The sequence below is a fragment of the Gobio gobio genome, assembly GCF_949357685.1.
Source record: "Gobio gobio genome assembly, chromosome: 22".
NCBI lineage: Eukaryota > Metazoa > Chordata > Actinopteri > Cypriniformes > Gobionidae > Gobio > Gobio gobio.
Genome location: NC_137118.1, coordinates 36,782,322 through 36,808,977, shown reverse-complemented (window position 1 = coordinate 36,808,977; position 26,656 = coordinate 36,782,322). Strand labels below are relative to the sequence as shown.

The following is a 26,656-nucleotide window of genomic DNA, read 5'->3' as shown; positions in this document are numbered from 1 at the left end:
CGCACACATGGGATTTGTAGTTTTTAGACCGCTCAGAATGACTAGAACTACGCCGTAGATTCCCAAGCGACGCTTTCTGTTTGTTTCCTAGAAACTTGCTGTCACAAAATCTCACTCCCTTTTACCGGAACTTAGCAGCCACTTTATTTTAGCTTTATCATAACTCTTAAATCAGGATAGCATGGCTATTTTCAGTATAAGAAACAATCACAAGAAGCGATATGTTATTCTGTTATTGAGTCTCGCGTGCTTTATTATATACCGACACTTCAGGTAAGACGAAATTTAATTCCAAACTTATCTTCGAAGTCTTTAATGTTTAATATTTTGGTATTTAAAAATCGTTTGCATGCAGTTGCACCGAATGTTTGCATACAATATGCGTAATTCAATGCAGCATAAGCGGTAGTAATTTAAATTGGACAGATATAGAAGTGTATGGAAACATTTAGTTTTTAACTTTTTTTATTTAACATTTATTTGTATGTGTATGTGTATGTATGCAATGTTTGTTAAAATGCTTTAATTATTAAAATGGCAATAATTAATTTCTAAATAATTAGCTTCTTTTCAATTTCCAATTTTCAATATTTGTTTGTTAAATGATTTCATTAATAAAATGATAATAATAATTTATTTTGAAAAAAATGCTTTATTTTCTCCATGTGTTTCTCTTGTTGTGTGTCCAGAGGTCCGACAGGGAGGATAAGGATAAATCGATCAACAGGTCTGAGAGTAAACTCTTCCCAGTTCAGTCTGGGAGGAGAGCCATTCCGTATTCTGGGCGGCTCTTTACACTACTTCCGCCTGCCCAGAGCTTACTGGAAGGATCGGATGGTGAAAATGAAAGCCTGTGGTCTCAACACTCTCACTGTGTAAGTTTAAAATTTGCAATCACAGTCAATGATATTGAGAAGTGTGCAACTATCAGACTGTGTTTGTCTTGCAGTGATGTACCATGGTCTCTCCATCAGCCAGAGAAAGGAGAATTTCACTTCCAGGGAGGCCTTGATATAGAGTAAGAATTCCTTCCTCTCCCTTGAATTCCCACATGTGACAAAATTAGCACAATATGTGATCTGTATATTTTGATCCTGGAAGGATCTCGCCTCTATTTAATGCCTAGTTAGACTTTCACTTAGACAAACATCTCAGAGAGCTCCTGTTGCCGGTCCTCTGACAATACTGTCGATCTGCTGTCGTCAGGAGGGAATTTGTTCTCGCTCTTATTTCATCCTGGTTCGTATCATTATCTGCACACCACTGGGAATACATCATTAAAGTAGATCCAAGCTCTTCCATAGCAACACAACCCTCCAACTAAATGATGAGACCAATAACATTGCGGAATTTAAAGACCTTGTGAAGCTGTAAATGGCATGATAGAAATTCAGGTCATGTGATCAAGTGGTTACAGAAAATACTTGAATTATTAAATGACAATAATTGTTTTCTAAATAATTAACTGTGCTTCTTTACGATTGTCCAACTTTCAAGTATTAGTTTTATTTATTATGATTGATTGATTTATTATTTATTTGTGTATTTATTTATTTGAACATTTTTGTTAAATGGTTTGATTATTAAAATGACTAATTAATTTCTAAATAAATAAATGTGTTTATTTGTTTTAGCTATTTATTCGATCTTTTTAGCTTCAGTGCCCTCCACTAATATTGGCACCCCTGGTAAATATGAGCAAAGGCAGCTTTTATTCTTTCATTCAAAAAAAATCACAAGTAAATGTTTTCCTCCAATGCATGTTGGCCACAATTATTGGCACCCCTAGAAATTCTTATGAGTACAATATCTCTGAAGTATATTCATATTTATCTTTATGTTTGTTTTAGCACACTGGAGCATGAAATTGCCCAGCCATGACTTCCTGTTTCACAGGAGTATAAATATGAGGAAACACAAAAGCCAAATTCCCTCAATCATCATTGAGTAAAACCAAAGAATATAGTTCTGATGTGCAGCAAAATATTGTTGAGCTCCACAAAATACAAAGTGGCTGTAAGAAAAGAGCTAAAGCACTGGAAATCCCCATTTCCACCATCAGGGCAATAATTAAGGAGTTCCAATCAACTAAAGATGTTACGAATCTGCCTGGAACAGGATGTGTGTCTATTGTCTTAATGCAAGGCGAAGAGGAGAGTTTGAGTGGACAAAGACCCTCCAAGGATCACAGATGGAGAATTGCAGAGATTAGTTGAGTATTGGGGTCAGAAAGCCCAACAAAATCCATCACCACATGTTGTTCGGGAGGGTTACAAGAAAAATTCTTCTTGCTCATCCAGAAACAAACTCAGTTGTCAGACACAACTGGAACTTCAAACGGGACGGGGTTCTGTGGTGAAACTAAAAAAAATAGCTTTTTGGCTGCAAACACACCTGATGGCTTTGGTGCAAACAGGGATAAAAAAAAGTACCCCATGTCCATGGTTAAATATACTGCTTGATCTTTAATGTTGTGGGCCTATTTTTTTGCTGGAGGTCCTGGACATCTTGTTCAGACACATGGTATCATGGATTCTAGCAAATACCAACAGATAAAAAATCGAAACCTGACGGCCTCTGCTAGAAATCTTACATTGGGCCGTGGTTGGAACTTCCATCAGGACAATGATCCAAAACAAAATTCAAAATCAACACAAAAATATCTCACTGAGCACAAAATGAAGCTTCTGCCATGGCCGTCCCAGTTCCCTGAACCCTATAGAAAATGAGTGGGGTGAACTGAACATGGAACTGGGAATCGGAATCGGAAGGATTTGGAGAGATTCTGTATGAAGGAATGCTCATCAGGCATTATAGAAGAAGACTCAGAGAGTGGGAATCTTGGGAAAAGGACGTTGCAATAATTGCGTACCAATAATTGTGGCCAACTTGAACTAGACTAGAGAAAAACATTTATTTCATAATGAGGTTTTTCCCCCACTTTCATTTTGTTTTACTTCAATGAAGTTACATTTTTTGAATGAAAGATCAAAATAATAAACAATGCTGATTTATTTTCACAGCTGCATTTTGCTCATATTTACCAAAGGTGCCAATGTTAGTGGAGGGCACTGTATAACTCTCATTGTGACTTCAGTTTGATAATTTTTTGCGAATCCAATTCACAGAGCTTTCCTTCACTTGGCTGCAGAGGTGGGACTCTGGGTAATTTTACGGCCAGGACCATACATAGGCTCTGACCTTGACCTTGGAGGCTTGCCCAGGTAATTGCTGCTGTTAAATAGAACAAAAGTGGCTCTACTGTAGCATAGAGAATTCCAGAGAAAATGTGATTAAAGTTGTGAGGCAGCAAGCAAAGGCAGCATTTGGTCACTGACATTATGTGCCGCACTTCTTTGATAATGTGTGTTATGAGGGCAATTAAAAAACTTCCCTTAAGTTTTGCATTAAAGAAACAAAACCTAAAATATATTATTCCTGCAACAGACGCATAGAGTTACAGTTAAATATTAAAGGTCTTCACACTCAAAGAGAAGACATTTATGACCATTTTTACCACCTCAAACAAACCACTTCCCTTTCCATCTACAGCTGGCTGTTACGTGATAGAGAGATGATGCTGAGAACCACTTACCCAGGATTCATAGCGGCTGTGAACCTGTACTTCGACAAGCTCATTCCCAAAGTGGTGTCTTTCCAGGTAGGAATCTTTTTGAAACACAAAAAGTACTCAAAAACAAGTCATCTTTGATGTCGGTTTATGTTGTCAGTTCAAGAAAGGTGGGCCTATTATTGCCGTTCAAGTGGAGAACAAATACGGATCACATGCAAGAGATGGAAACTACATGTCATTTGTCAAAGAGGTGAGTGAACATTTCACATTCAGATGTCACACTTTTCCTTGATGCTTATTAAAGTTTACAGACTAATATAATTTCTATCAGTCTCTCCAAGAAAGGGGCATCAGTGAAGTTCTCCTAACATCAGACGACCATGAGGGTCTAAAATATGGCGGAATCAAAGGAGGTACAAACAGAACACAGCAACTGAACTCTAAATACAAATATGATTTTTTGCAGTTTGTGGTCAGTAAGATTTTTTGAAGAAAAGTCTCTAATGTTCACCAAGGCTGCAAAGCTGAATTTTCAGCAGCCATTATTTATTTTTTATTTATTTAACCTCTATTTATCCAGGTAAACTGTTTGAGAACCACTTCTCATTTACAAACATGACCTGGCCAAGAGGCTACAGAAATAAATTACAAACATTCTGTACATAGTCATACACGACACATAGAACAAGCAATTCAATTAAATTAAAAGAAGTTGACAGCAAAGAAGAAGAAAAAAATAATAATAAAAAATGTATTAAGTGCTTAAGTAAGTGTGTAGTAATATGGTTCAGGATTATCAGCAGGAACAAGAGTCGACTATGGTGTTTTGGAGGTTCTGCTTAAAGGTGTAGGTTGGAATCAGAGACGTAAGTTTCAGAGTATTTTGTAGTATGTTCCAGTCATGGACTGCCGCAAAGCCAGACTGATCTCATGAAATGGCGTATGTATGACACGCCAATTCGTATGCCATTTTGGCGTGCTATCAAGACGCATAATCGGTTTTTAGCGCATTTATCAACGCCGTTTCATTCTATCCTCCTGCACTGCCCTACCCCTAAACCTACCCATCTCACACACACACACACACACACACACACACACACACACACACACACACACACACACACACACACACACACACACACACACACACACACACACACACACACACACACACACACACACACACACACACACACACACACACACACACACACACACACTGCCCCTAAACCTACCCATCACAAGAAACATTCTGCATTTTTACATTTTCAAAAAAACATAATTTAGTATGTTTATAAATCCATTTACAACCCCAAATCAGAAAAAGTTGTGACAGTATGGAAAATGCAAAAAAAAAAATAAAAAAAATAAGTGATTTCTAAATTTACTTTGACTTGTATTTCAAGGCATGTCCTAATCCAATGTTAGCTTCACTTCCTGCCTCCTGAGAAACCTTCATCTGATTGAATTTTGAAGGCAGCATGTATCCTTCATTGGCTTTGATATCCCACAATCCTGTGTGTTTCATTTGGTGACAGTTGAGCTAGAAAAAGAAAGATGTTGTCTGAAAGTTGCGGTTGCTGGTCAGTTTGTGTGCTGGTCAGGTTTTTGACCAACGTTTTCCACTTCTGGTGTCATTTCTAGCGAGAAATTACTGTTGTAGTAATTAAATATTTGTTTAGCTCTCACCAAAGCTCGCTTTATTTTACTGTAGATCATTAAACTGTTACGCTGCCTCAGAAGTCTGTATGAAATCAGTTTTGTGAGGTACATTCATGTGCAAACGCTACGCAACGAGGTAACAAGTCAGCTGCCTATGCAGCCAATGCTTTTGCATTCCCCCAAGAAACTTTGCGTTCCCTCCATAGACTGTAAAAAAATATGGCCGTAGTGTCCGTGACGTCACCCATGGGATTCTGAAGAGCAGTTTTGAAGCGTAAAGTAGGGACAAGCTGGCCGTTGCCATCTTGGCAGAGCGTCATCGCGCGTCACTCCCGGATAACAGAAAATGGCCAAAGAGGCGGGACGTGGGCGGAGCTGAGGTGACGCAATGACTAACAGACAGCAGATAAATGCCAATCCACCTGTCACTCAAAGTGGCCACGCCCTTAATTATGCAGAACTTTAAAGGTGCTCTAAGCGATGTCACATGTTTTTTAGGCCAAAACATTTTTTGTCACATACAGCAAACATCTCCTCACTATCCGCTAGCTGCCTGTCCCCTGAGCACACTGTAAAAAAAACGCGGCCTCTGTAGTCAGCACAAGCTCCACAAACGGCAACAAAAACAAACATGGACAGTCTGGACAACGAAACATAATAAACAGTGCTCCAGCCATGGCCAGACGATGAATTGCAGTTTAAGTCACTTTCGTATTGACTTCAAGAGAAACTGCAGGAGGTTGCCGCTTGGTTCCGTCGCAAAAACGCTGCGTTCCGCCGATAAACTGTGCATTCGCTTGCAAAGAGCTCAAAACATTTTGCGAGCGAACGCAAAGTTTCTCGGGGGAACGCAAAACATTTGCGAGAGGACGCAAAAGCATTGACTTATTATTTTTCCTCCCATCTCAGATTTATTGTCCCTTGGGGAACGTTGATCCTGGAGGGCCACTCTCTAGCAGAGTTTAGCTCCAACCCTAAACAAACACACCTGAAGCTAATCAAGGTCTTTAGAATTACTAAAAGCTGTGTCTCATTTCGAAAGGCTGCGTCCTCCAGAGGTCGCATTCGAAGGCTGCATGCGTCATCAAGGCTGTCTCATTTCAGAAAAGTAAGTAGGACACTCCGAATGTGACCTTCAAATGCGCCCTTATTTCACAGGAATTCGGAGTGTGCATGAGGTGTATCCTTCGCTGCTGCAGATAACCCACAATTCTTTCCGGCAGATTTACATTCAAGTGAAGATGTGGTGTTTAAACTTAAGTAGTTTCAAGCTTGTTTTTGTTTAAGCTGTATTACCTCAAATAGATATTTGTGGTAAACAGGATTACAAGTGTTGAGTGATTTTTAAACGTTTAGAACAGTACTTTGCTGTCAAGGCAAGAAACAAATCAGTTTCTTCTGAGTCATTTTCAAGTTACAAATAATTTTCATTCCCTTAACTGGTGTGAGAGCGCAACAACGGTGTGAATGTGTTGGCATATAGGAACGTGATACTTCGTGCCTGTGTGTCCTACGAAGCACGTCTCGTTTAATTCTGATTAAGGACACTCCGTATACCGCATCCTTCACAGGATGTGTCCTCCGGAGGACGCAGCCTTCGAAATTAAATGAAATGAGAAATGGCTAAAGTTACAGGCAGGTGATTGGGTTTTTTTTTTTAGGGTTGGAGCTAAACTCTGCAAGATAGTGGAATTTCAGGATCAACGTTCCCCACCCCTGCTTTAGGGACTCCGTAATTGTTACGGAGGGACTGAGATGAGAGGCATGCGGATCCATATGCAAAGCTTTTTATTAAAGCTGTGTCAATAACAGACAGGGCTCAAACAGGCATGATATGGGCAAGACAAAGAGCATTCCAGGGACAGGCGAGGGTCATCAAACAGAGAACGTCATCCAGGGGACAAGGCAAGAGGATAATCCGACTACCAGGCTAAGGGCCAGGCCAGAGGCAAACAGTATCCAAACAGGACAAGACAAATAGAGGTAATCAAAGGCGAGCAAGAGTCCAGGGCAGGCAGAGAACAGGCAGACCAACAGGAAACCAGGCTAGGATCAAAACACCGGGCAAGACTAGAACAGGACTAGAACACTGATGGCTCCATAAAGCAGCTATCAACTAAACAGCAACATATGCTAACAATACTCAGCGATCAGTGAGCTTGTGCATCAGTTTTTTATAGTCCTTGTGATTGACTACAGGTGTGGAACTAATTAGAGCAATGAAACATGGGAAATGTAGTCCAGGGTAACATGTAACTGTGTGCAGTGAAAAAGTCTTAATGGTGACCTCTGGTGGTGGGTAGACGGAAACGGCAGGCATAGGATATGTTACAGTAATACACCTGTATTTTAAGAAACTGTTCTTATTATTATCAATATTGAAAACAGTTGCTGCTAAATATTTTTGTGTAAACTGTGATATAGTTTTTTTCAGAAAGTTGAAAAGAACAGCAATTATTTGAAATAGAAATCTTTTGTAACATTATAAATATCTGTCACATTTGATCAATTTAAAGGATTAGTTTACAATGAAAATTAGCCCATGATTTACTCACCCTCAATCCATTCTAGGTGTATATGACTTTCTTCTTTCAGACGAACACAATTGGAGTTAATAAATATCCAGGCTCTTGAATATGGAAGGCTAATCCTTTAATGTGTCATTGCGGAAGGAAAATATCTTACTGAGCCCAAATTTTGAATTGTAGAGTAGGTTAAAAAAAATGCCTACTGTCAAACATTCTGTTTCCATCACAGCTTTAAGAACTCTTAATCTACAGAAAATTATTCATGATGACATCAAATATCTGGAAGCAGTCCAGGTAAATATTTCAGTCTATTTTTGTAAATGCAAGTGAAATATTTGAAATGACTTTAAATGCATGTGCGTGAAGCCCAACAGTCCCGTGCTGGTGACGGAGCTCTGGACGGGGAGGTGCGATGGATGGGGAGGTTTACACCATAGTTTTCCTGCAGAGGGTAAGATGTTATCATAGGCATACATTTTTAATAAGAAATTAAAAACAGAAATAAACTAATAATAAAACAATATTTATTTATTTATTCTGGGGGTCTTTTGTCAACTTAATTGTCATTTACCATGAGCAGGGCCGTGCAGAGAGTTCGTCAGGGGCAGGGGCTCAAATGTAAAAAAGGGGCAATATGTAAATATATATATATATATATACCCTGTTCGTCCCTGTTCGTGCGAACCAGCCTCTTACTGCATTTCGTTGCCTTGTACCTGTACTTGTGTAATGACAATACAGTTGAATCTAATCTAATACACATTATATATATATATGTATGTATGCATGTATGTATGTATGTATATATATATGTATGTATATATATCCTTATGCTCATCAAGCCTGCATTTATTTAATCAAAAATACAGAAAAAACAGTAGCCTAATATTGTGAAATATTATTACATTGTATTCTTTTTAACTTTTTATTAATCAAAGAATCTTGAAAAGAGTATCACAGTTTCCATCATTGACATTAAATCCTCATATTAGAATGATTCCTGAATGATCATGTGACACTGAAGAGTGGAGCAATGATGCTGAAAATCCAGCTGTGATCACAGGAATAAATTATATTTTACATTATTTTAAAATGAAAACCATTATTTTAATATATTTCGCAATATTGCTGTTTTTTATCAAATAAATGCAGGCTTGATGAACATAAGAGACTTCTTTCGTAATGCTGCATAATATTAAAAAATGGTAATATAATAAAGTCCTTTCATGTAACCATTTTGCCAGCTTACACTTCACATAATAGGCCTGTAGGAGCCGCTGGCACTTGGGTTTTGTTAACTTTGATAGTGTCATGAAATAGTAAGCGGTGTATCAATATACATAAATACAAGTGAATTTAACACTACTTACCATTAATGCGACTTTTGCTGCTGTGGTTTTGTGCAGGGATTTGTTTGTTGTCAGTTAAAATCCATTTTGTCAGTGATGCAATTTATAAAATGAGACAAACCGCAGGAAATTGTTCCACAAACGTTAGTTCGTCTGTCCATGTAATTTTCAACCGATTTATGAATAAGAACAGAAAATTACTGTTTCACATCACCCAATGGAATTTGAACTTGCTTTGCCAGATCACGATTGGTTGGTGTATATACATGACAAACGAGCATTGGTGAATTGAGTAATACTTTAAAATATATATAGCTAATATATAGATTTTTAATTAAATCAACACATTAGCTCTGATTATGGATGAAAAAAAAAATATTGGTTTACTTTTTTCCCGCGAGGCCACACACTCTCTGAAAGGACCATATTTGGCTCGAGAGCCGCTTCCGAACAGTGGAAAATCAGCTGTCAATCAAAACGCACGCGACCCATAGCAACGCGTTATGGCAACGCCTCAACAGAAATTGTCCGACTTTTGAGCCTTTCGTTACTATTGTATGCATTGTCATGTTATAATAATCACATTTATTTAGTTTTATTGACCACGATATTATCATTGATATTTGTCTGAGAGGGGCACTTTTGATTCATTTTGAAAAAGGGCAGGGGCTCGAGCACCCAAAGCCCCCCCCTCTGCACGTGCCTGACCATGAGGTAGTGTCTTAGTCAAGACCAAGTCGAGACCAAGACCAATGTGTGTTGAGACCAAGACAAGACCAAGACTTTGAGGGGTTGAGACCAAGACCAAGGCAGGGCGAGACTGAGTAAAGACCAAGACCAGACCAGCACTCCTTAAATTCATAACAATCCACATTACCGCCTGAGAAATGACTTATTTTTAATCAATAAATATAATTAGATACTATATAGTGCTGTTACCAATCAAATTAAATCATCAACAACAAAATTCATCTTTGCACTGCAGAGGTGGTACAGAAGATGCATCTGAATTGGTAAATTACAAATGCATAAATAATGTTGAGAATGTTTTTTTTTTTTTTTTTTTAATATTGAATGTTTGTATAAAAACAACATAATGTTTGCAGTCATGCTCAAATTTGTGAAAACAGCTCTCTTGCTCTTGTGATATTGCTTAATTCTATGACATGTTATATTAAAAAAATCCATATCTCATACAAGTACTTTTTTTGCGACAATATCTTGAATTTTGTGAGCATTTGTATTGATTTTGGTGACATTTTTCACACAATCCCTCATTAATTTCTAAACTGGCACAATAAATAAATCAAATTAGAAATAAGTTATTGAATGCATCTGAAGCAGTAAGTTTTACATCCAATCACATTAATGTTAATAAATAAATCAGACAATACACCGGCATTTTAGTAATAGCCCAGCAGTTGTGGTCTTGACCGGTCTTGAAACAAAATCAAGAGTCCTCTAAGTCTGAGACTGAGACAAGACCGAGACAGGGCCACCAAAAAAGGGTCTTAAAACCGGTCTCAAGACCAAGACCGGTCTCGAGTACTATAATACTACCATGAGGAAAATGAAGGGCCAAAGCACTGATGTGAAATTTCTTTCTAATGACAGACCTGATTGCCGTGGTGAGAGAGATACTGAGACGAGGAATGTCCATCAACCTGTACATGTTCTACGGAGGGACAAACTTTGGCTTTATGAATGGAGCGCTGGCCAAGCCGTCTTACAAAGCTCTGGTCACAAGCTATGGTTTGTGTTACTGTCATCTTAAGGTGACGGCATATGAAACTAGGATAGGACAAAGTATTTAACATTAAAATTATATCAACTTTAAAGTGATAGTTCACCCCCCCAAAAATTAAATGCTGTCATAATTTGCTTACCCTCATCTTGTTTCAAACCTGTATGACTTTTGAAGAATACTGTCTATTCTGTCAATGGAGTCTATTGACTTCCATTGTATACTTTAGACAAAAATGTAACACTGATATATATAACAAAATAGCTTATTTTTATGTTTCACAGAAAAAAGAATGTCATACAGGTTTTGCAACAACATGAAGGTGAGTACATAATGAACTTCAATGTACTTCACAATATGGCCAGTGTGTGGAGCTATCAAACCTAGAGTACTAGCATTTCATGTAGAACTGAGCTGCAGAGCACAGTGGTTGCGCTTAAAGGAACACGCCGACTTTTTGGGACTTTAGCTTATTCACCATATCCCCCAGAGTTAGATAAGTACATACATACCATTCTCATCTCCGTGCGTGTCATTACTGATGCTGACTCACCCACCCCTAGCCTAGCTTAGCTTAGCACAAAGACTGGAGGTAAATGGCTCCAGCTAGCCTACTGCTCAATAAGTGACAAAATAACGCCAACATTTTCCTATTTACATGTTGTGACGTGTATAGTTAGATCGTGTTCTAAGACCGACGGAAAATTAAAAGTTGCGATTTTCTAGGCCGATATGGCTAGGAACTATACTCTCATTCCTGTGTAATAATCAAGAAACTTTGCTGCCGTACCATGAGTGCAGCGGCGCAATGATATTACACAGCACCTGAAATGTGTTCAACTCCGTCAAGTGGACAGACCTTCGACCCCTTGCTTTTGACCAGACATAAACCATAACATGATTGTGATGTCACAACAGTAACTTGCAGTGCTCACACTTAATGTTTCCACAAGTGATCAAGGGCTTAAGGTATTCCATTTAAACCCATTGCAAGGGTTCCGCTAGTAGTGGTCACTTGTGCAGCGTAAGCAATGACGTACATCCGAGTGAACGAGAAGGAAGGAAGTTAGCGAGGGAAGGGCATCAAAAAATGGACTCAAATGCAGCCAGTGCTTGAACCAAGTGTGTCGCACTGAAAAGTAAAGCCAAAACATTTTGATCGTTCCATGGTGACTGGCTGCAGTGTCATAAAGCCCGCCCTCTCCATGTTATCAAATGGGATGCAAGCCAAACTAAAAAATACAATTACACTTTTTAAACATTTTCCAAAGATGGATTCTGTCATTTTAGGTAGTTCTTATCACACTTGCGTATGTTCAAGGGATCGTTTCTCTAGTAAGTTTGGTTTTAGACCACGTGTGTAACGTCATGATTGCCAGCTGTGCATGCGATTGGCGGGATCTTGATATGTCGTCTCCACCTCAGGATCACATGCGCAGACTCAAGCTCCAAGTGATGTAATCGACACAAGATGTCAACAGTTATTTCTGGGATATTTGTGCTTCATTTTTCTATATTGGAAGGAAGTGATTGAACTGTAAAAAAGATGGAGGACACACCATCACTCTCTTCCATTGAGGTAAGTGAAGCCATCGGTGTCCAAATATGGTGCTGACATTTTGGGTCTCGAGTCTGCACAGTAGTGAGCGAGAAGTAGATCCACGATATCAAGGTCCCGCCCATAGACTGCTCCCGCCTAATTAATCACACGCCCTGAACTTTTTGTGAAATAAACCGTTATGGAAATGTAGAAATTAAAGTTCCTCCTCCTGAAGTCCCAGAAAAAGTCTGTTGGTGCCTCAGTGACTACTTCCCTCAGAGAAGCTGGCAATCTCAGCTGTCAATCATAACGTAACACCCCCGTTTTTTATAGCATCAAAAAACTCCAAATGAATGAACACTTGAACTAACATCAGTGTGATAAAAATGACCAAAAATTACTTGGAAATAATGTCTTTGAAGTGTAATTTGATTGTTTAGTTTGTCTATGTCCCATTACCTTACATGGAGAGGGCGGGGTTTATGACCTACTGCATCCAGCCACCTGGGGGCGATCGAGATGATTTGGCTTCACTTTTCAGGACTCGTGTGACACGCTTGATATGAACGTGCATAACACAAGCCTTTCTTTCTTTCTTTCTTTTAGATTATGATGCTCCTCTGTCAGAAGCAGGAGATTACACACCTAAATACCATCTTCTCAGAGATCTCCTCAGCAATTTTAACAGTTTGTGATCCCTTACTCAACTGACATATTTATAATGTGACATATTTATGAGTGAAACAGAATATTCAGTGCAAAATTATTAAAGTGCCCTTATTATGCTACTTTAAAGCTTCCCTATTCTCGTACAATAGGTTTACAGCATCCAAGTTAAAAAAAACATGTATTTTTTTATAATATACATTGCAGCATCACCTCTTTTCTCACAGTGTCTGAAACGGTTCGAATTCGTTCTCTCTAAACCCCTCCTTTCCGAGAGTCTGCTCTGCTCTGATTGGTCAAACGGTCCAGTCTGCTGATTGGTCTACTGCTTACAGCTCATGGAAATGAAACACCCATTACCCAATCGAATTTCAGGCCCAGATCTTCCTCAGCGCTTCAGAATCGTTCTTTCTTTTGGAAGACCATAACTCTCTGAATGTTCTCTTTATTGTGCACTTACATTCACAAACAGCTACAGTATATTATACACATGAAAGGTAATATCCGAAAAAGCATAATAGGGGCATTTTATGGGAAAGTGTGCTAAGATATTACTGGTTAATATTATTTTCCTGCTTCCGATCTGGTTATTTCCGATGAGAAAGTTCCTGTATTTTATTTTATAATAACAACATGCTCACATGTTCTGAGCCGTGTGCTCATGTGCTCAGTTTCTGTGGTTCTCTTCAGATGAAATCCTCCCCGAGATGCCCGGTCTCCACTCGAAAGAAGAATATGAGGTGGCTATTTTGTTTCAGCACCTCTCACTGTGGGACGCTCTGCCATACACACACGAGGTAAGAAATCTACTTTACAATGGAGAAACACTAATTCTGAGAAATTCATCTCAAAATCTCTTTTTTTTTTCTTCTCAAGCCTTTCAAATCTCAGTTCCCTGTTAATATGGAGAATCTGCCTGTGAATAACGGTAATGGCCAGGCGTATGGATACACCCTCTATGAGACCACCATCACCAAAGGAGGCTCTTTAAAATCAGGACACAACATCCAAGACAGAGCCCTGGTGAGTGCTGACAAACAGTCAAGCTGTGCTGTTGTGTATGAATATGCATCTGCTCCATTTCCATTTTAATCAGGTTTTTTTTTCTCCTAGGTTTTTGTGAACCAAAGTTTCATTGGCATTTTTCACCACAGGAATTTAGAATTAGCTGTTCCTGATGGAAAGGTAGGATTTTATTTTACTTTTTAATCTTTATATACAGTGGTGGTCAGAATTATTGGCACCCCTGGTAAATATGATCAAAGATGGCTGTAAAATAAATCTGCATTGTTTATCATTTTGATCTATCATTCAAAAAATTAGCAAAAACCTAACTGTTCATTGAAGTAAAAGAATGGAAAGTCGGCGGAAAATCACATTATGAAATAAATGTTTTTCTCCAAAACACGTTGGCCACAATTATTAGCACCCCTAGAATTTTTTATGAGTAAAATATCTCTGAAGTATATTCCCATTAATATTAAAATTTTTAGCACACCAGGGTGACTAGGAGAATGAAATTGTCTAGCTATGACGTCTTGTTTCACAGGAGTATAAATATGAGGAAACGCAAAGGCCAAATTCGCTTAATCATCCATCACAATGAGTAAAACCAAAGAATATAGTTCTGATGTACAGCAAAATATTGTGGAGCTTCACAAAATAGAAAGTGGCTGTAAGAAAAGAGCTAAAGCACTGGAAATCCCCATTAATTAAGAAGTTCCAATCAACTAAAGATGTTATGAATCTGCCTGGAATCTACCTTAATTCAAGGCGAAGAGGAGAGTTTGAGTGGACAAAGACTCTCCAACGGTCACAGATGGAGAATCGCAGAGATTAGTGGAGTCTTGGGGTCAGAAAGCCAACAAAAAAAAATATCAAACAGCCCCTACATTACCACATGTTGTTTGGGAGGGTTTCAAGAAAAATCCTTCTTGATCATCATATTCATATTCATATTCAGTTTTCTGACATCACTGGAAATTCAAAAGGACCTGGTTCTGTGGTCAGATGACACTATAAAAAGAGCTTTTTGGCAGCAAACACACCTGATGGCTTTGGTGCAAACGGGGATAAAAAGTACCCCATGTCCATGGTTAAAAATACTGCTGGATCTTTAATGTTGAGGGCCTTTTTTTTGCTGGAGGTCCTGGACATCTTGTTCAGACACATGGTATCATGGATTCTAGCAAATACCAACAGATAAAAAATCAAAACCTGATGGCCTCTGCTAGAAATCTTACATTGGGCCGTGGTTGGAACTTCCATCAGGACAATGATCCAAAACAACATCAAAATGTTGACGCAACATCAAAATGACACAAATGTGTCACTGAGCACACAGTGACGCTTCTGCCATGACCATCCCAGTCCCCTATAGAAACTGAGTGGGGTGAACTGAAAAGAAGAAGCACCAACATGGATCTGGGAATCTGAAGGATCTGGAGAGATTCTGTATGGAGGAATGGTCTCTTATCTCTTGTCAGGTGTTCTCCAAACTCATCAGGCTTTATAGAAGAAGACTCAGAGCTGTTATCTTGGCAAAAGGAGGTTACAAAAAGTATTTAATAAAAGGGTGCCAATAATTATGACTAACGTGGTTTGGAGAAGAGCATTTATTTTATAATGTGATTAACCCCCCACTTTCAATTGTTTAACTTCAATGAAAGGTTAGATTTTTGTGAATTTTTAAAATAAAAGATCAAAAGGATAAACAATGCAGATTTATTTTTACCACCATATTTGATCATATTTACCAGGGGTGCCAATAATTCTGACCACAACTGTTGTATCTTTGTTCTGGTAATATTGAGTTTGCTCTTTTAAAGATAGTGTCTTATAATTGTATTTTTAATTTAAGGGGACGTAGTTACACGTTACTTCATGTACTTCCTCCAGTAATAACAGTAAATTATGCATAATTACATGTAACTAACTCTAAACCAAACCCTAACCGAAACTCCATAGTAAGTACATTTATTAATATTACTCAGTACTTATTTGAATAAGTACAATGTTACTACGTCACCATAAAATAAAGTGTAACCAACGATTTATATTTATTTAATTTTCTTATCTTAATTTCATCATAAATAGTAATATATATAATTTAGAGCTGTCAAATCAATTAATCGTGATTAATCACATCCAAAAGTTTGTTTACATAATATATGGCTGTACTGTGTATAATTATTATGTATAAATGCACATACATGCATGTATATATTTGTTGTAAATTTGTTATATTTAAAATATTTATATATATAGTACAAATTATATACATATATATGTCGTATATACATGCAAATGTGTAAATATTTAAATATACATTATAATTATACACAGTGCACACACATATATTATGTAAACACAAACTTTTATTTTATGATGCAATTAATCGATTTGACAGCCCTAATATAAATATGTACACTCACTGGCCGATTTATTAGGTTCACTTGTTCTGCTGCTCATTAGCACAAATATCTAATCAGCCAATCTCATGGCAAAAACTCAATGCATTTATGCCCGGTACATTGAATGGAATTCCAAAGCTGACATAATTACAAATAAAGACATAAATAAATATACAAAGAAATGAAAAAAATAAATAATACATAAATATATATATATAAAGAGATGTAAAAAAGCTCAAATATATAAGTATATATACTTTAATTTCCTTATTTAGGTATAATTGTATTTTTTTCACATTTATTTATTTCTACATTTATTTATTTCCACGTTTACTTATTTCAACATTTATTTGTGTATATATGTATTTATATCTACATTTATTTATTTCCACATTTATTTATTTGCACATTTACTTATTTCTTTCTTATTTATTGCCCATCTCTAAGTCATTCATTCCCTGTGCGACTTTTAGCAAAGGCTTGAGTTTTGTTTGGTCACACCAGAAGGTGTCACTGTGGCCTCAAATCTTCAGCACTGCCACTCTGAGCTCGATTGCTATGTCTGACGTAAAACACGCCCCCCTCATTACCATACATTAATAAATAAACAAATGTGAAAATAAATAAATGTAGAAATAAATAAATAAAACATAAATAAATGTGGGAAAAAAAATACAATTATACATAAATAAGGAAATAAAAGTATTTATGTATTTATTTATAATTTAGTCAGCTTTGGAATTCCATACACCAGAACGTTAGCCAAAGTTATGAGAACGTTCCTAGTTAGCTAATTCAACAAGGACATAAAGTGACAGTAAAGGCATAAAATGTTACAAAAAATGTTAATTTTTACTTTCTATTCATCAAAGTATCCTAAAAAAAAGCAGCACAAATGCTATATATATATATAATCAGCATATTAGAATGATTTCTGAAGGATCATGTGACACTGAAGACTGGAGTAATGATGCTAAAACTTCAGCTTTGCCATCACACGAATAAATTACATTTTAATATACACGATCAGGCATAACATTATAATCACTGACAGGTGAAGTGAATAACACTGATTATCTCTTTATCAAGGCACCTGTTAGTGGGTGGGATATCTTAAGCAGCAAGTGTACATATTTTTTCCTCAAAGTTTTCCTCAAAAATGGCCAAGCATAAGGATTTGAGCGAGTTTGATAAGGGCCAAATTGTGATGGCTAGATGACTGGGTCAGAGCATCTCCAAAACTGCAGCTCTTGTGGGGTGTTCCCGGTCTGCAGTGGTCCAAGGAAGGAACAATGGTGAACCGGTGACAGGGTCATGGGCGGCCAAGGCTCATTGATGCAAGTGGGGAGCAAACAGACCGATCAAACAGACGAGCTACTGGAGCTCAAATTGCTCAAGAATTTGCCTGGTCTGATGAATCACATTTTCTTTTACATCACGTGGATGGCCAGGTGAGTGTGCAGCGCTTACCTGGGAAACTCATGGCACCAGGATGCACTATGGGAAGAAGGCAAGCCGGTGGGGGCAGTGTGATGGTTTGGGCAATGTTCTGCTGGGAAACCTTGGCTCCTACTTTGACAAGTACCACTAAGAATTGTTGCAGTCAGAATATGTACACCCTTTCATGGAAACGGTATTCCGTGGTGGCTGTGGCCTCTTTCAGCAGAATAATGCGCCCTGCCACAAAGCAAAACTGTTTAAGGAATGGTTTGAGGAGCACAACAACGAGTTTGAGGTGTTGACTTGGCCTCCAAATTTCATCTGTGGGATGTGCTGAACAAACAAGTCCGATCCATGGAGGCCCCGCCTCGCAACTTACAGGACTTAAAGGATCTGCTGCTAACATTCAGGGGTCTAGTGGAGTCCATACCTCGACGGGTCAGGGCTGTTTTGGCAGCAAAAGGGGGACCAACACAATATATCAATATGTCATAATGTTATGCCTGTTCGGTGTGTATTCTAATAAAAAAGTTATTTTAAATTGCAGTCGTATTTCGCTGTCTTACATTATTTTGACCTGACTAATTGGTTTTCTGTAGGGGAGACGCACTCTCAGTCTGCTGGTGGAGAACTGTGGCCGTGTGCATTACGGTAAAGACATGGATGACCAGCGCAAAGGTACAATACCATGTCTTTAAGTTTTTAAGTTATGTTTTTTAACATATCACAGCCTCTCAAACACATTATGACCATCACCATCAGAATCAAAATCTGTTTTCAGGCATTGTTGGGGACATTTTATTAAATCATACGCCACTTAGAGACTTCATAATATATAGCCTGGATATGACTTCTGGCTTTATTGACAGGTGAGTACAATTTCACATGATGTGACAGGCCATAAAATATTCCCCAAAAAAATCCTTCAAGAATCATCCATGCTTTTAATTCAGCTTGTACAGGGCACCTTGGAAGTCCATCACTGACAAACCAAGCTTCCCAGGCTTTTTCCAGGGCAGGATATTCGTGAATGGATATCCCTGTGACACTTTCATGAAGCTGCCAGTGAGTCGAATGAATCTAGACAAGATTTGAACACTTGGTCATATGGTCAGAAATAATGTATTGATTATTAAATGTCCCCGCGCAGGGTTGGAGTAAGGGTGTAGTCTTCGTTAATGGGCAAAATATTGGACGGTACTGGGATGCTGGACCACAGCAAGCTCTGTTTCTACCAGGACCCTTCCTCAACAGTGGAATGAACCAGGTCAGTTTATATAAATGATTGTGTGTTTGGCTCCTAACAATTGATGTTGTTGTTGTTGTTTTTGTTGTTGTGATTGTGTCAGTGGTGAATCCATGTAAAATTATTTAGAATCTTGAATCCAATGTTTGGAATTTGAGTGCTGGAATTAGTTCCTCTGAAAACAAATGATACGTCGGGCTGAAACTAGCATAAAACACTTGCGCCGGGTGTATGATATAATTTTCACGTCCAGTGCCACGTTGTTTAAATAGCAAATGCACTCGCGTTCATCTGTTCGCCCATGGGCGTTGCTGGTCTGAAAACAAGGTGTGTTCAGGCGCATTGTTGGCGTGTTGCTATTTTGAAGCAACTGAAAACGACTGCGACATTGACCAACAAAAACCTGGTCTAAAGTCAATTGTGCAGTATTTTTTGTGTTACTTAAAGGGCGTTTTAGTAATATGCGCCTATAGGCGGGTGCACAATGCGTGTACACTCTGCTTATTACACACACAGGGACGCGCAGCAGCACACTAACAGGCCAAATATTAAAAATAAAAGGATTTGTCTCGTGAATCGTTCAGTCTTTCCGCTCACAAATTCCGCCATGTAAATAGCGAATCCGCCATGGTGCGAGCGCAACTGGCTTTTAAAGGGAATGGGAGATGAGACTCTGATTGGTTTATTGCACGTTACGCCCAAAACACACCCATTACTCATTAAAAGATTAGGTACAACCCTTTTAGGCCCTGTCCACACGAACACGCAGCTTTTTCTACGTGTTTTGGCTGTTCGTCCACACGCAAACGCAGCATCGTTATTGAAACCGAACTTTTTTGAAAACTCCGGCCAGGGTGAGGATTTTTAGAAACTCCAGTTACAGCGTTGTCGTGTAGATGGTGAAACCGGAGATTTCGGCTTGTGAAGTCGAAGTGTGCGCCGTTCTCCTTTGTTTACATGAGTCGAGTCTATGCAATGGAGGACGTAGCTTTTAATAACTAACAGCTAACAGCGCTTATCACAGATACATGCGCAGTTATCTCATTGTATTGCAGAACAGAGGCGCCAGAATGCAAAAATACAAAATAGTAAGGCAAGTGTGTGAAACTATTACAGTCCACTTGGGTCCTGCCCCTGTGTATATACAGTTACCCGTCACTGAGTCCAAAGTAAAGGAACTTGTAGAAGTCCATGGCATCCCTCAATGCATCGGTGCCGTGGATGGGACCATGTGGAAATCAGGCAGCCAATCATAGCGTGGTTTTGCGTTTTCATGTGGACAGATATTTTTTTTAAACCGTGCTTGTGTGGACTTGACTGTTTTTTATACCTGTGTACGTGTGGACTAGGCCTTAGACCATGCACCTGGCATGCATTTTCCTGTCTTTAAACTAGCAAAAGTGAATTCGGACTAAGTGCACCTGCGCTTCAGACAATGCGCTCAGAACATTAAAATAGGGCCCAAAGTCTGAAGTTCTATTGTTCTTTTATTATTCTCAACAGGTGATTGTGTTTGAAGAAGCAGAAGCAGATTTTAAAATCAATTTTGAAGACTCACCTGATCTGGGAATGACCGTTGACATTTAATAAACAAAATTCAAAACAACACGAGGCAAAAGACACAGACATCAAAGACATGAACACTATCAAAGTGCCTGAAAAAAAATGAACAATAAGTTATATGTCACTGTTGGATTGTTAAACAATTAATAGAACATTTGTATTAATTGCTCTTTGCATTCCATGATTTCTTTTTTAAATATTCAACATTTTTCATGAAAAAGTGCAGTCTTGCTGTAAACCATTTTTTCATCAAATTCTAACTTCAAATGCAACATTTTAAAGTGTGTGTGTGTATGTGTGTGTGTTTGATCTTTATTTGTTAGCAAGACATAAGCTAAAAAGTACTTTTTCTGATTGTCTGTTTTGCTGTTTACAAGCTGAGAGCTGTATTAGTGTAATTTAATTGGATTTCTTTTTATACGTGAAAACTTGAATATTGCACTGGCCGTTTAGGCAACAGGAAGGCAAAATACTGATTTGTTTCTTTCAATAATTTCCACAGGCACCCGATTGTTTACATTAGTGCATTTACTGATCCCAGCATTATCATGTTGTTTTCCCTTTTTGCAAACACTGAGAATGATTTCTTACTGAATCTGTATTTATGGTTTGGGGTTATTTTGAATTAAACTTCAACTATTACAATTCAACTTGCATTGTGCACTGAGCAGTTTCATTGAGGAAAGATGCGCTAATTAATGCCTTTCTAAGCAATCAGACTTTTGCCTAAATTTCAGGTATAAAAAAAGGATAGAGATTTTTGAGTGCAACTCTTTTTTGCTAACACAACATCCACCTACCAATCACCATTTCCAACCCTGTATCATCAGCAATGCATTAACAAAAACGTAGTATTTTGTTCTATTTCCATCCAAACTGTATCTGAACTCTCAAATCAAATCAGTATAGTAAAGCTCTGTTAGACTGGAAGTTTTCCAGAGCATTTTTCTGTAAGTTGTTGTGCAGCAGTCTTATGCCTGGTATACACTACATGACTTTTAAAATTTGAATGTATAAATGGTCACAGAGAAAAACAGGGCATCATACACTTAACGGATAACACACTACCAGATTGTCAAGTCGCTCCAACCATAGATATGTAGCTATATGTGCTCTCCAGACACGTCGGCGCACTCGCCATCTTGGAACGGTCAGCATGTCGTCACTCACAGTAAGATTCAATGATGCTACAACATTGCGCAGTTCTGGTTGTGAAACCGGCGAGATTTATATTCCTGAAACGAGATAACGTTTTTACAGATGTGAATGTGTTGGTTTGTGTTTTTATTCCCTGGTTTCACAGATAATAATTAAGCCTAGTCCCAGACTAAAATGCATGTTTGATCTGTTTTAACTGAAACAACTTGCACTGACATGTTTTAAAATATGTCAGTGCCATTGTTTTGTCTCAATATGCACACCAGTAATGTTTTTTCCTAAGGCACGTTTATAAAAGCTACTATTGACCTAATCCTGGTTTAATCTAAGCCCTATCTGTGAAACCGGGCCTATATGTATTAACCATAGACTGTAAAAAAAAGATGGGCGACGCACCTTCACTCTCTTCCATTGTAGTAAGTACAGACACCCACTAGTGTCCAAATATGGCACTGACATCTTGAGTCTCGAGTCTGCGCAGTAGTAAACGCAAAGTGGAGCTGAACTTTTTGTGAAATAAACAGTTATGGAAATGTAGAACTTAAAGTTAAAGCTCCAATCTCCTCCTGAAGTTCCCGAAAATGTCCGTTGGTGCCTCAGTGACTACTTGCTGTCAGCTGTCAATCATAACGTCACACCCGTTTTTATAGCATCAAATAACTCACTAAAACCAAACTTATTTAAAGAACGAACACTTGAACTAACATCAGCGTGATAAAAACTGCATAAAATGACAAAAACCATCTATGGAAAAAAATGTAATTTGAAGTGTAATTAGATTGTTTAGTTTGTCTATGTCCTATTACATTTCATGGAGAGGGCGGGTTTATGAGCTATACTGCATCCAACCACCTGGGGGCGATCGAGACGCTTTGGCTTCACTTTTCAGGACTAGTGTAGCACACTTGGTATTAACTCAATATTACAGGTTTTTATATGGTAACTTTTTAATGTTATGCTAGCTAGTGCCTTTCTCTTGTATTGTTTTTGTTTAGCAAAATCATCTGCTGAAGTCTATTGCAGATATGTTCAAACATTAATCCAACTACGGTTGCAGACGCTCATTCAACTTGCTCTCGAATGTTCACGGACTGGTGTTTTGACTGTTCCAATATGGCGGATGTATAGCGGCCCATAGAAAGAGCCACTAATGAGGCCCTTATGTTGAAATATCTATGGTTCCAGCACAACAGAGACATGTAAAAAATGAAAACAATATCCATTCTAAAATGGCCTCAAAATATTGAACATGTTTGATATCTTCCAACTGGACTGAATCATAGTTGGTGGCCCCCATGGAAGTTTCTGCAAAATCTGTCAACTCCAACTGCCTAAAATTGGTAGACTGGCTCTGAATTTTGGCAGTGAGACTAATCCAGACTGTAAAAGGGGCAAAAATCTGGGCAAAGGTTGTGTGGTTAATTCCAGCTTTTAGAATGGCAGTTTTCCCAAGGATTTTCTAGAAAAAAATGAAGTTATTGCTAAGTGTTCAAGAGTTTGACTCTTTATATTACCTTTAATTCCCTTTTAATTGAGAGTTACCCTTTAGGGAGAGTGTCTTAGTCAAATACTCGAGTCTGTCTCAGTGCGCTGAATAATACTTTCTTGTTGCTGGTCCAGTTCTGACAGGATACTTCAGTAGTAAAAAAAACAGCTTGACAGCAGTTCATCATACTTCCACGTTGGCATTTGTGAAACCCTTTTTTCCTTCATTCACAAGCAAGGGTCTTTCTGTCCGAGTGTGCCAAACCAGTACCTGAAAAAGACGAAGAACCCATTTTTCTTTTTGCTTTGACAAAATGAATTAAAAAATGATTTGGACCGTATATGAAAATTTGGGTTTAGGACTCACCTTTGTGCAGTTAGAGGCTTTGGGTTCCAGGTCACTGAGAGTGACCAGATCCTGTAGCAAACTACTCTCCTGGTATCCACCTTTTACCCCTTTTAGCTTAAAGTAGGCTTGAGGTTTGCTGAGGATGAGCTGAAGGTTCACTGCAAACCCAGCCATGTCGATGGCGAAAGGTCGATGAGGGTCAAACACTGTCCTCCAGCCAAACACTTTGCCTTGAGAGTTGATTTTGGGCGACTCATACCGGAGACCTCCAACGAAGGCGACCGGCCAGACAGATGCTTTACGAGTCCAACGCATCTGGGGTACAAAGAGGATGGAATGGGTTATGTGAAAGGACACAAACTATGAACAGCAGATCAAATGCACTGTACCTCCTCAAACAGCTCCAAGCTGTACGTGTTGTCATCATCTGCAAAATACACGACTCCTTTATGACCCGAGTTGGGGTTGATGTTCTGCCTGAGCCAGCGGAGAGCCAGGTTCCTCTGCATGGTGCCACGAGGAATGCGTGCATTTCTGGGCTTCTTCAGCGCTTTGAGATTCTGAGGCGTCTCTACATTCAAGTGAGTATAATTCAGTCTCGTGTTCTGCAGGAGTCTGGACACCAGCGTTGTCCTATCCGCCGTGTCCTCCACCACTAGCCAGTGAAGTTTGGGGACGTGTAGGAGAGTGTTAGTGAGGCGGGTCAACTCTGCCTTCTGGACGGGCCTACTGTAGGTTGGAGTTATTACGTGAAGAGTTGGCAATGCATCAGACCAGGGTGGAGAGCGGCTATGGGCGTACTTCATCCGGGTGACCTCAGTGATGGGCTTGTTCTTTATGATACAGGACTCTTGAAGTCTAAAGCTTCTTTGGTGAGCTTTACTGGCCCCAGTTCTGTTAACTGTTCATCAAAAAAAATAAATGTTTTAGTTTAGAGTACGAACACACAATATATCAGTACCACATTATCAAATTATATGTGTTTTTCTTTCTTCCAATATTATTATTATTATTAGTTTTAGTGGATATTGGATATTGATTGTGCATTTTTTTTAAATTCTGTGGCAAATCCAGTGTCATGATACACAGAGCTTGAAATTATTGCACAATAGTGATGTGGCATTTTATATCAAGCTTGTCAAAAAAACAACCCCGCAAAAAGGTGTTCACTCATTCATTCATTCACTGCACTAAATCAAGAAGTGGAAATTAATTGAGCATTACTTGCATATTTCAGATGGTGGTAAGCCTATTGACAAAAAAGATATGTTTCATAAAGGTACCGCGCTAATGTTTGTGAGCTAATTTGTTAAATGTGACCACATCGCTACTACCGTTCCGCCAAGTGTCCGGAATCGCCCCCCATACCCTTAAACAGGGCACTATTTGAGGGGATAGCCATTTGTAGTGGTGTTCAAAACCATAGTGGACATTATAGAGTGCACTCATTCAATCCCATAATGCATGTAGCGACTGAGGCGAATCAGACAAATTATCGTCTGTTACATTTAACAAATATGTTTAAATGCTTTGTGCTTAGTAACAGACCTTCCCCCAACACAACAGAGAAAGGTCCCAGAGCTACCATCAGATAAGTCACGGTTTACGACCGAAAGGAAGTTGCAGAGAGCTGAGACTCTCACAGTCTTTCTGAAAAGGACAAATACACCATCTTAAACTCATATAGCCTATATATAACCACTTGAGAAATATATAAACATATATCCATCTCATGATTTGTTTTTATAGGGTTTGGTCTGTGGTAATTCAATCTCTGTTGGATTTATGTTTCAGAATTGCATACTCTATGGTTAACGAAAATCATGTGTATGGCATGTTTAGTGTGTCTACGAAGTTGTAATCTAAAGATCTGAATGACTGTGTATAGGATATGTTGATACCTGTGCAACATATTCATATTACAAGAACCTTTAACAGTTCCTTCAGCAGCAACCAATGGGCAAAGGATCTGCTTGAGACAAAGGATCGTAAAACTTTCCCTCCGAAAGCCCGAATACGATTGGCTCTGTGACTGAAGAGGTAGTGACCTCTTGCAGACCTTTTAAGGAGCGAAGCACTCTCTCTTCCCTATTTCTGCTTCTCCCTTGTGCATACAATGGACACGCTGTGCCTGTGGGCTTCCGCCCAGCAGGCCAGATAAGGCCTTCACACAAAGCCTCACGTGTGTGTGGGACAGGAGACCAGATGCCACGACATGGGCCAGCAGGCCCAAACTCCTTAAGGCCTGTGCAACTTCCTCAACCTCAACGGAGTCGAAACAACCACGCAAGCTCATCATTTCTTCTTCAATCGATTCAGAAGAACTTGATCGCCACTTCAATGCCATCGGACGGAACCATCAAAACTTTCTCCTGCAATTTCACCTCGGACAGTCTTCTACAGCTCAGGCTTAATGCAAGTAAAGTACGAAATACAAATCGCTGTGTAGTTAGTAAAACTGTAAACCCTCTGTTCAGACAAAGGAGTTTATCAAAGATGGTTCTTCCCAAGGTTTAGACTCTTTGCATAACCTCATACATCTGTTCTGACCCTTTTCCCTGCATCCACTTTAACCTTACCTCTTGTCATGTATGTTTTGTGTATGTATGTTTCATGTTAGTTTTAGTCTTAGTCTTGTCCGCGCTATAGTTAATAAAGTTTGTGCACAATATGTTTGGTCCTGACTCCCTGCCTGCAAACAAATTGTCCCTTAATAAATGATCGATCTTGTTATGCGCTCTAAGCGCTTACGTAAATTCAAGGAAATAATTATTTTTCTGTGGCCATGAAAAATATCCTTTTCTTAGAAGGAATTAATAATCAATACTGAACGTTTATAGGAGGAACTGATTGATTGATTGTAATGTTAATGTAGCTACATCAAGTTAATCTATTTAACTGATTCAAATATTCATAATTAATCATAATGAATAATC

General features: G+C 38.6%; 2 protein-coding genes across 5 annotated transcripts in view; one reads left to right on the top strand and one right to left on the bottom strand.

Annotated features, from left to right (window-relative positions):
- The first annotated feature begins 34 nt into the window (after window positions 1-34).
- Window positions 35-21,376, top strand: LOC307118539 (beta-galactosidase-1-like protein 2). The gene is made up of 19 exons (XM_079804184.1): window positions 35-273; window positions 690-875; window positions 950-1,018; window positions 3,129-3,224; window positions 3,553-3,661; window positions 3,732-3,824; window positions 3,906-3,987; window positions 7,997-8,061; window positions 8,134-8,218; window positions 10,731-10,868; window positions 13,007-13,087; window positions 13,757-13,863; window positions 13,943-14,089; window positions 14,180-14,251; window positions 18,519-18,597; window positions 18,701-18,788; window positions 18,873-18,984; window positions 19,070-19,186; window positions 20,669-21,376. Exons 1-19 carry the CDS (start codon window positions 182-184, stop codon window positions 20,750-20,752), a joined length of 1,902 nt encoding a protein of 633 aa, XP_079660310.1. The 5' UTR covers window positions 35-181; the 3' UTR covers window positions 20,753-21,376.
- Window positions 20,729-26,656, bottom strand: part of b3gat1b (beta-1,3-glucuronyltransferase 1 (glucuronosyltransferase P) b) — an 18,339-nt gene continuing 12,411 nt past the window's right edge. For 2 of the 4 annotated variants that reach the window (XM_079804187.1, XM_079804188.1), the window contains 4 exons: window positions 25,269-25,370; window positions 24,110-24,621; window positions 23,739-24,035; window positions 23,492-23,642 (listed from right to left, as the gene is read on the bottom strand). In XM_079804187.1, the coding sequence (XP_079660313.1) occupies window positions 23,556-23,642; window positions 23,739-24,035; window positions 24,110-24,621; window positions 25,269-25,308 (936 nt within the window). In that variant the 5' untranslated portion in view covers window positions 25,309-25,370 and the 3' untranslated portion in view covers window positions 23,492-23,555. Of the gene's footprint in view, window positions 23,643-23,738; window positions 24,036-24,109; window positions 24,622-25,268; window positions 25,371-26,656 lie in introns of all 4 variants that reach the window. The other 2 variants (XM_079804185.1, XM_079804186.1) reach the window with 2 other exon arrangements.

Bases quoted from the DNA above. Each gene is read 5' to 3' on its own strand.
- LOC307118539 (XM_079804184.1), top strand. From the start codon at position 182: ATGGCTATTTTCAGTATAAGAAACAATCACAAGAAGCGATATGTTATT. The intron at 3,662-3,731 runs GTAGGAATCTTT...TTATGTTGTCAG, and splicing joins CCAAAGTGGTGTCTTTCCAG to TTCAAGAAAGGTGGGCCTAT. The intron at 18,598-18,700 runs GTACAATACCAT...ATCTGTTTTCAG, and splicing joins CATGGATGACCAGCGCAAAG to GCATTGTTGGGGACATTTTA.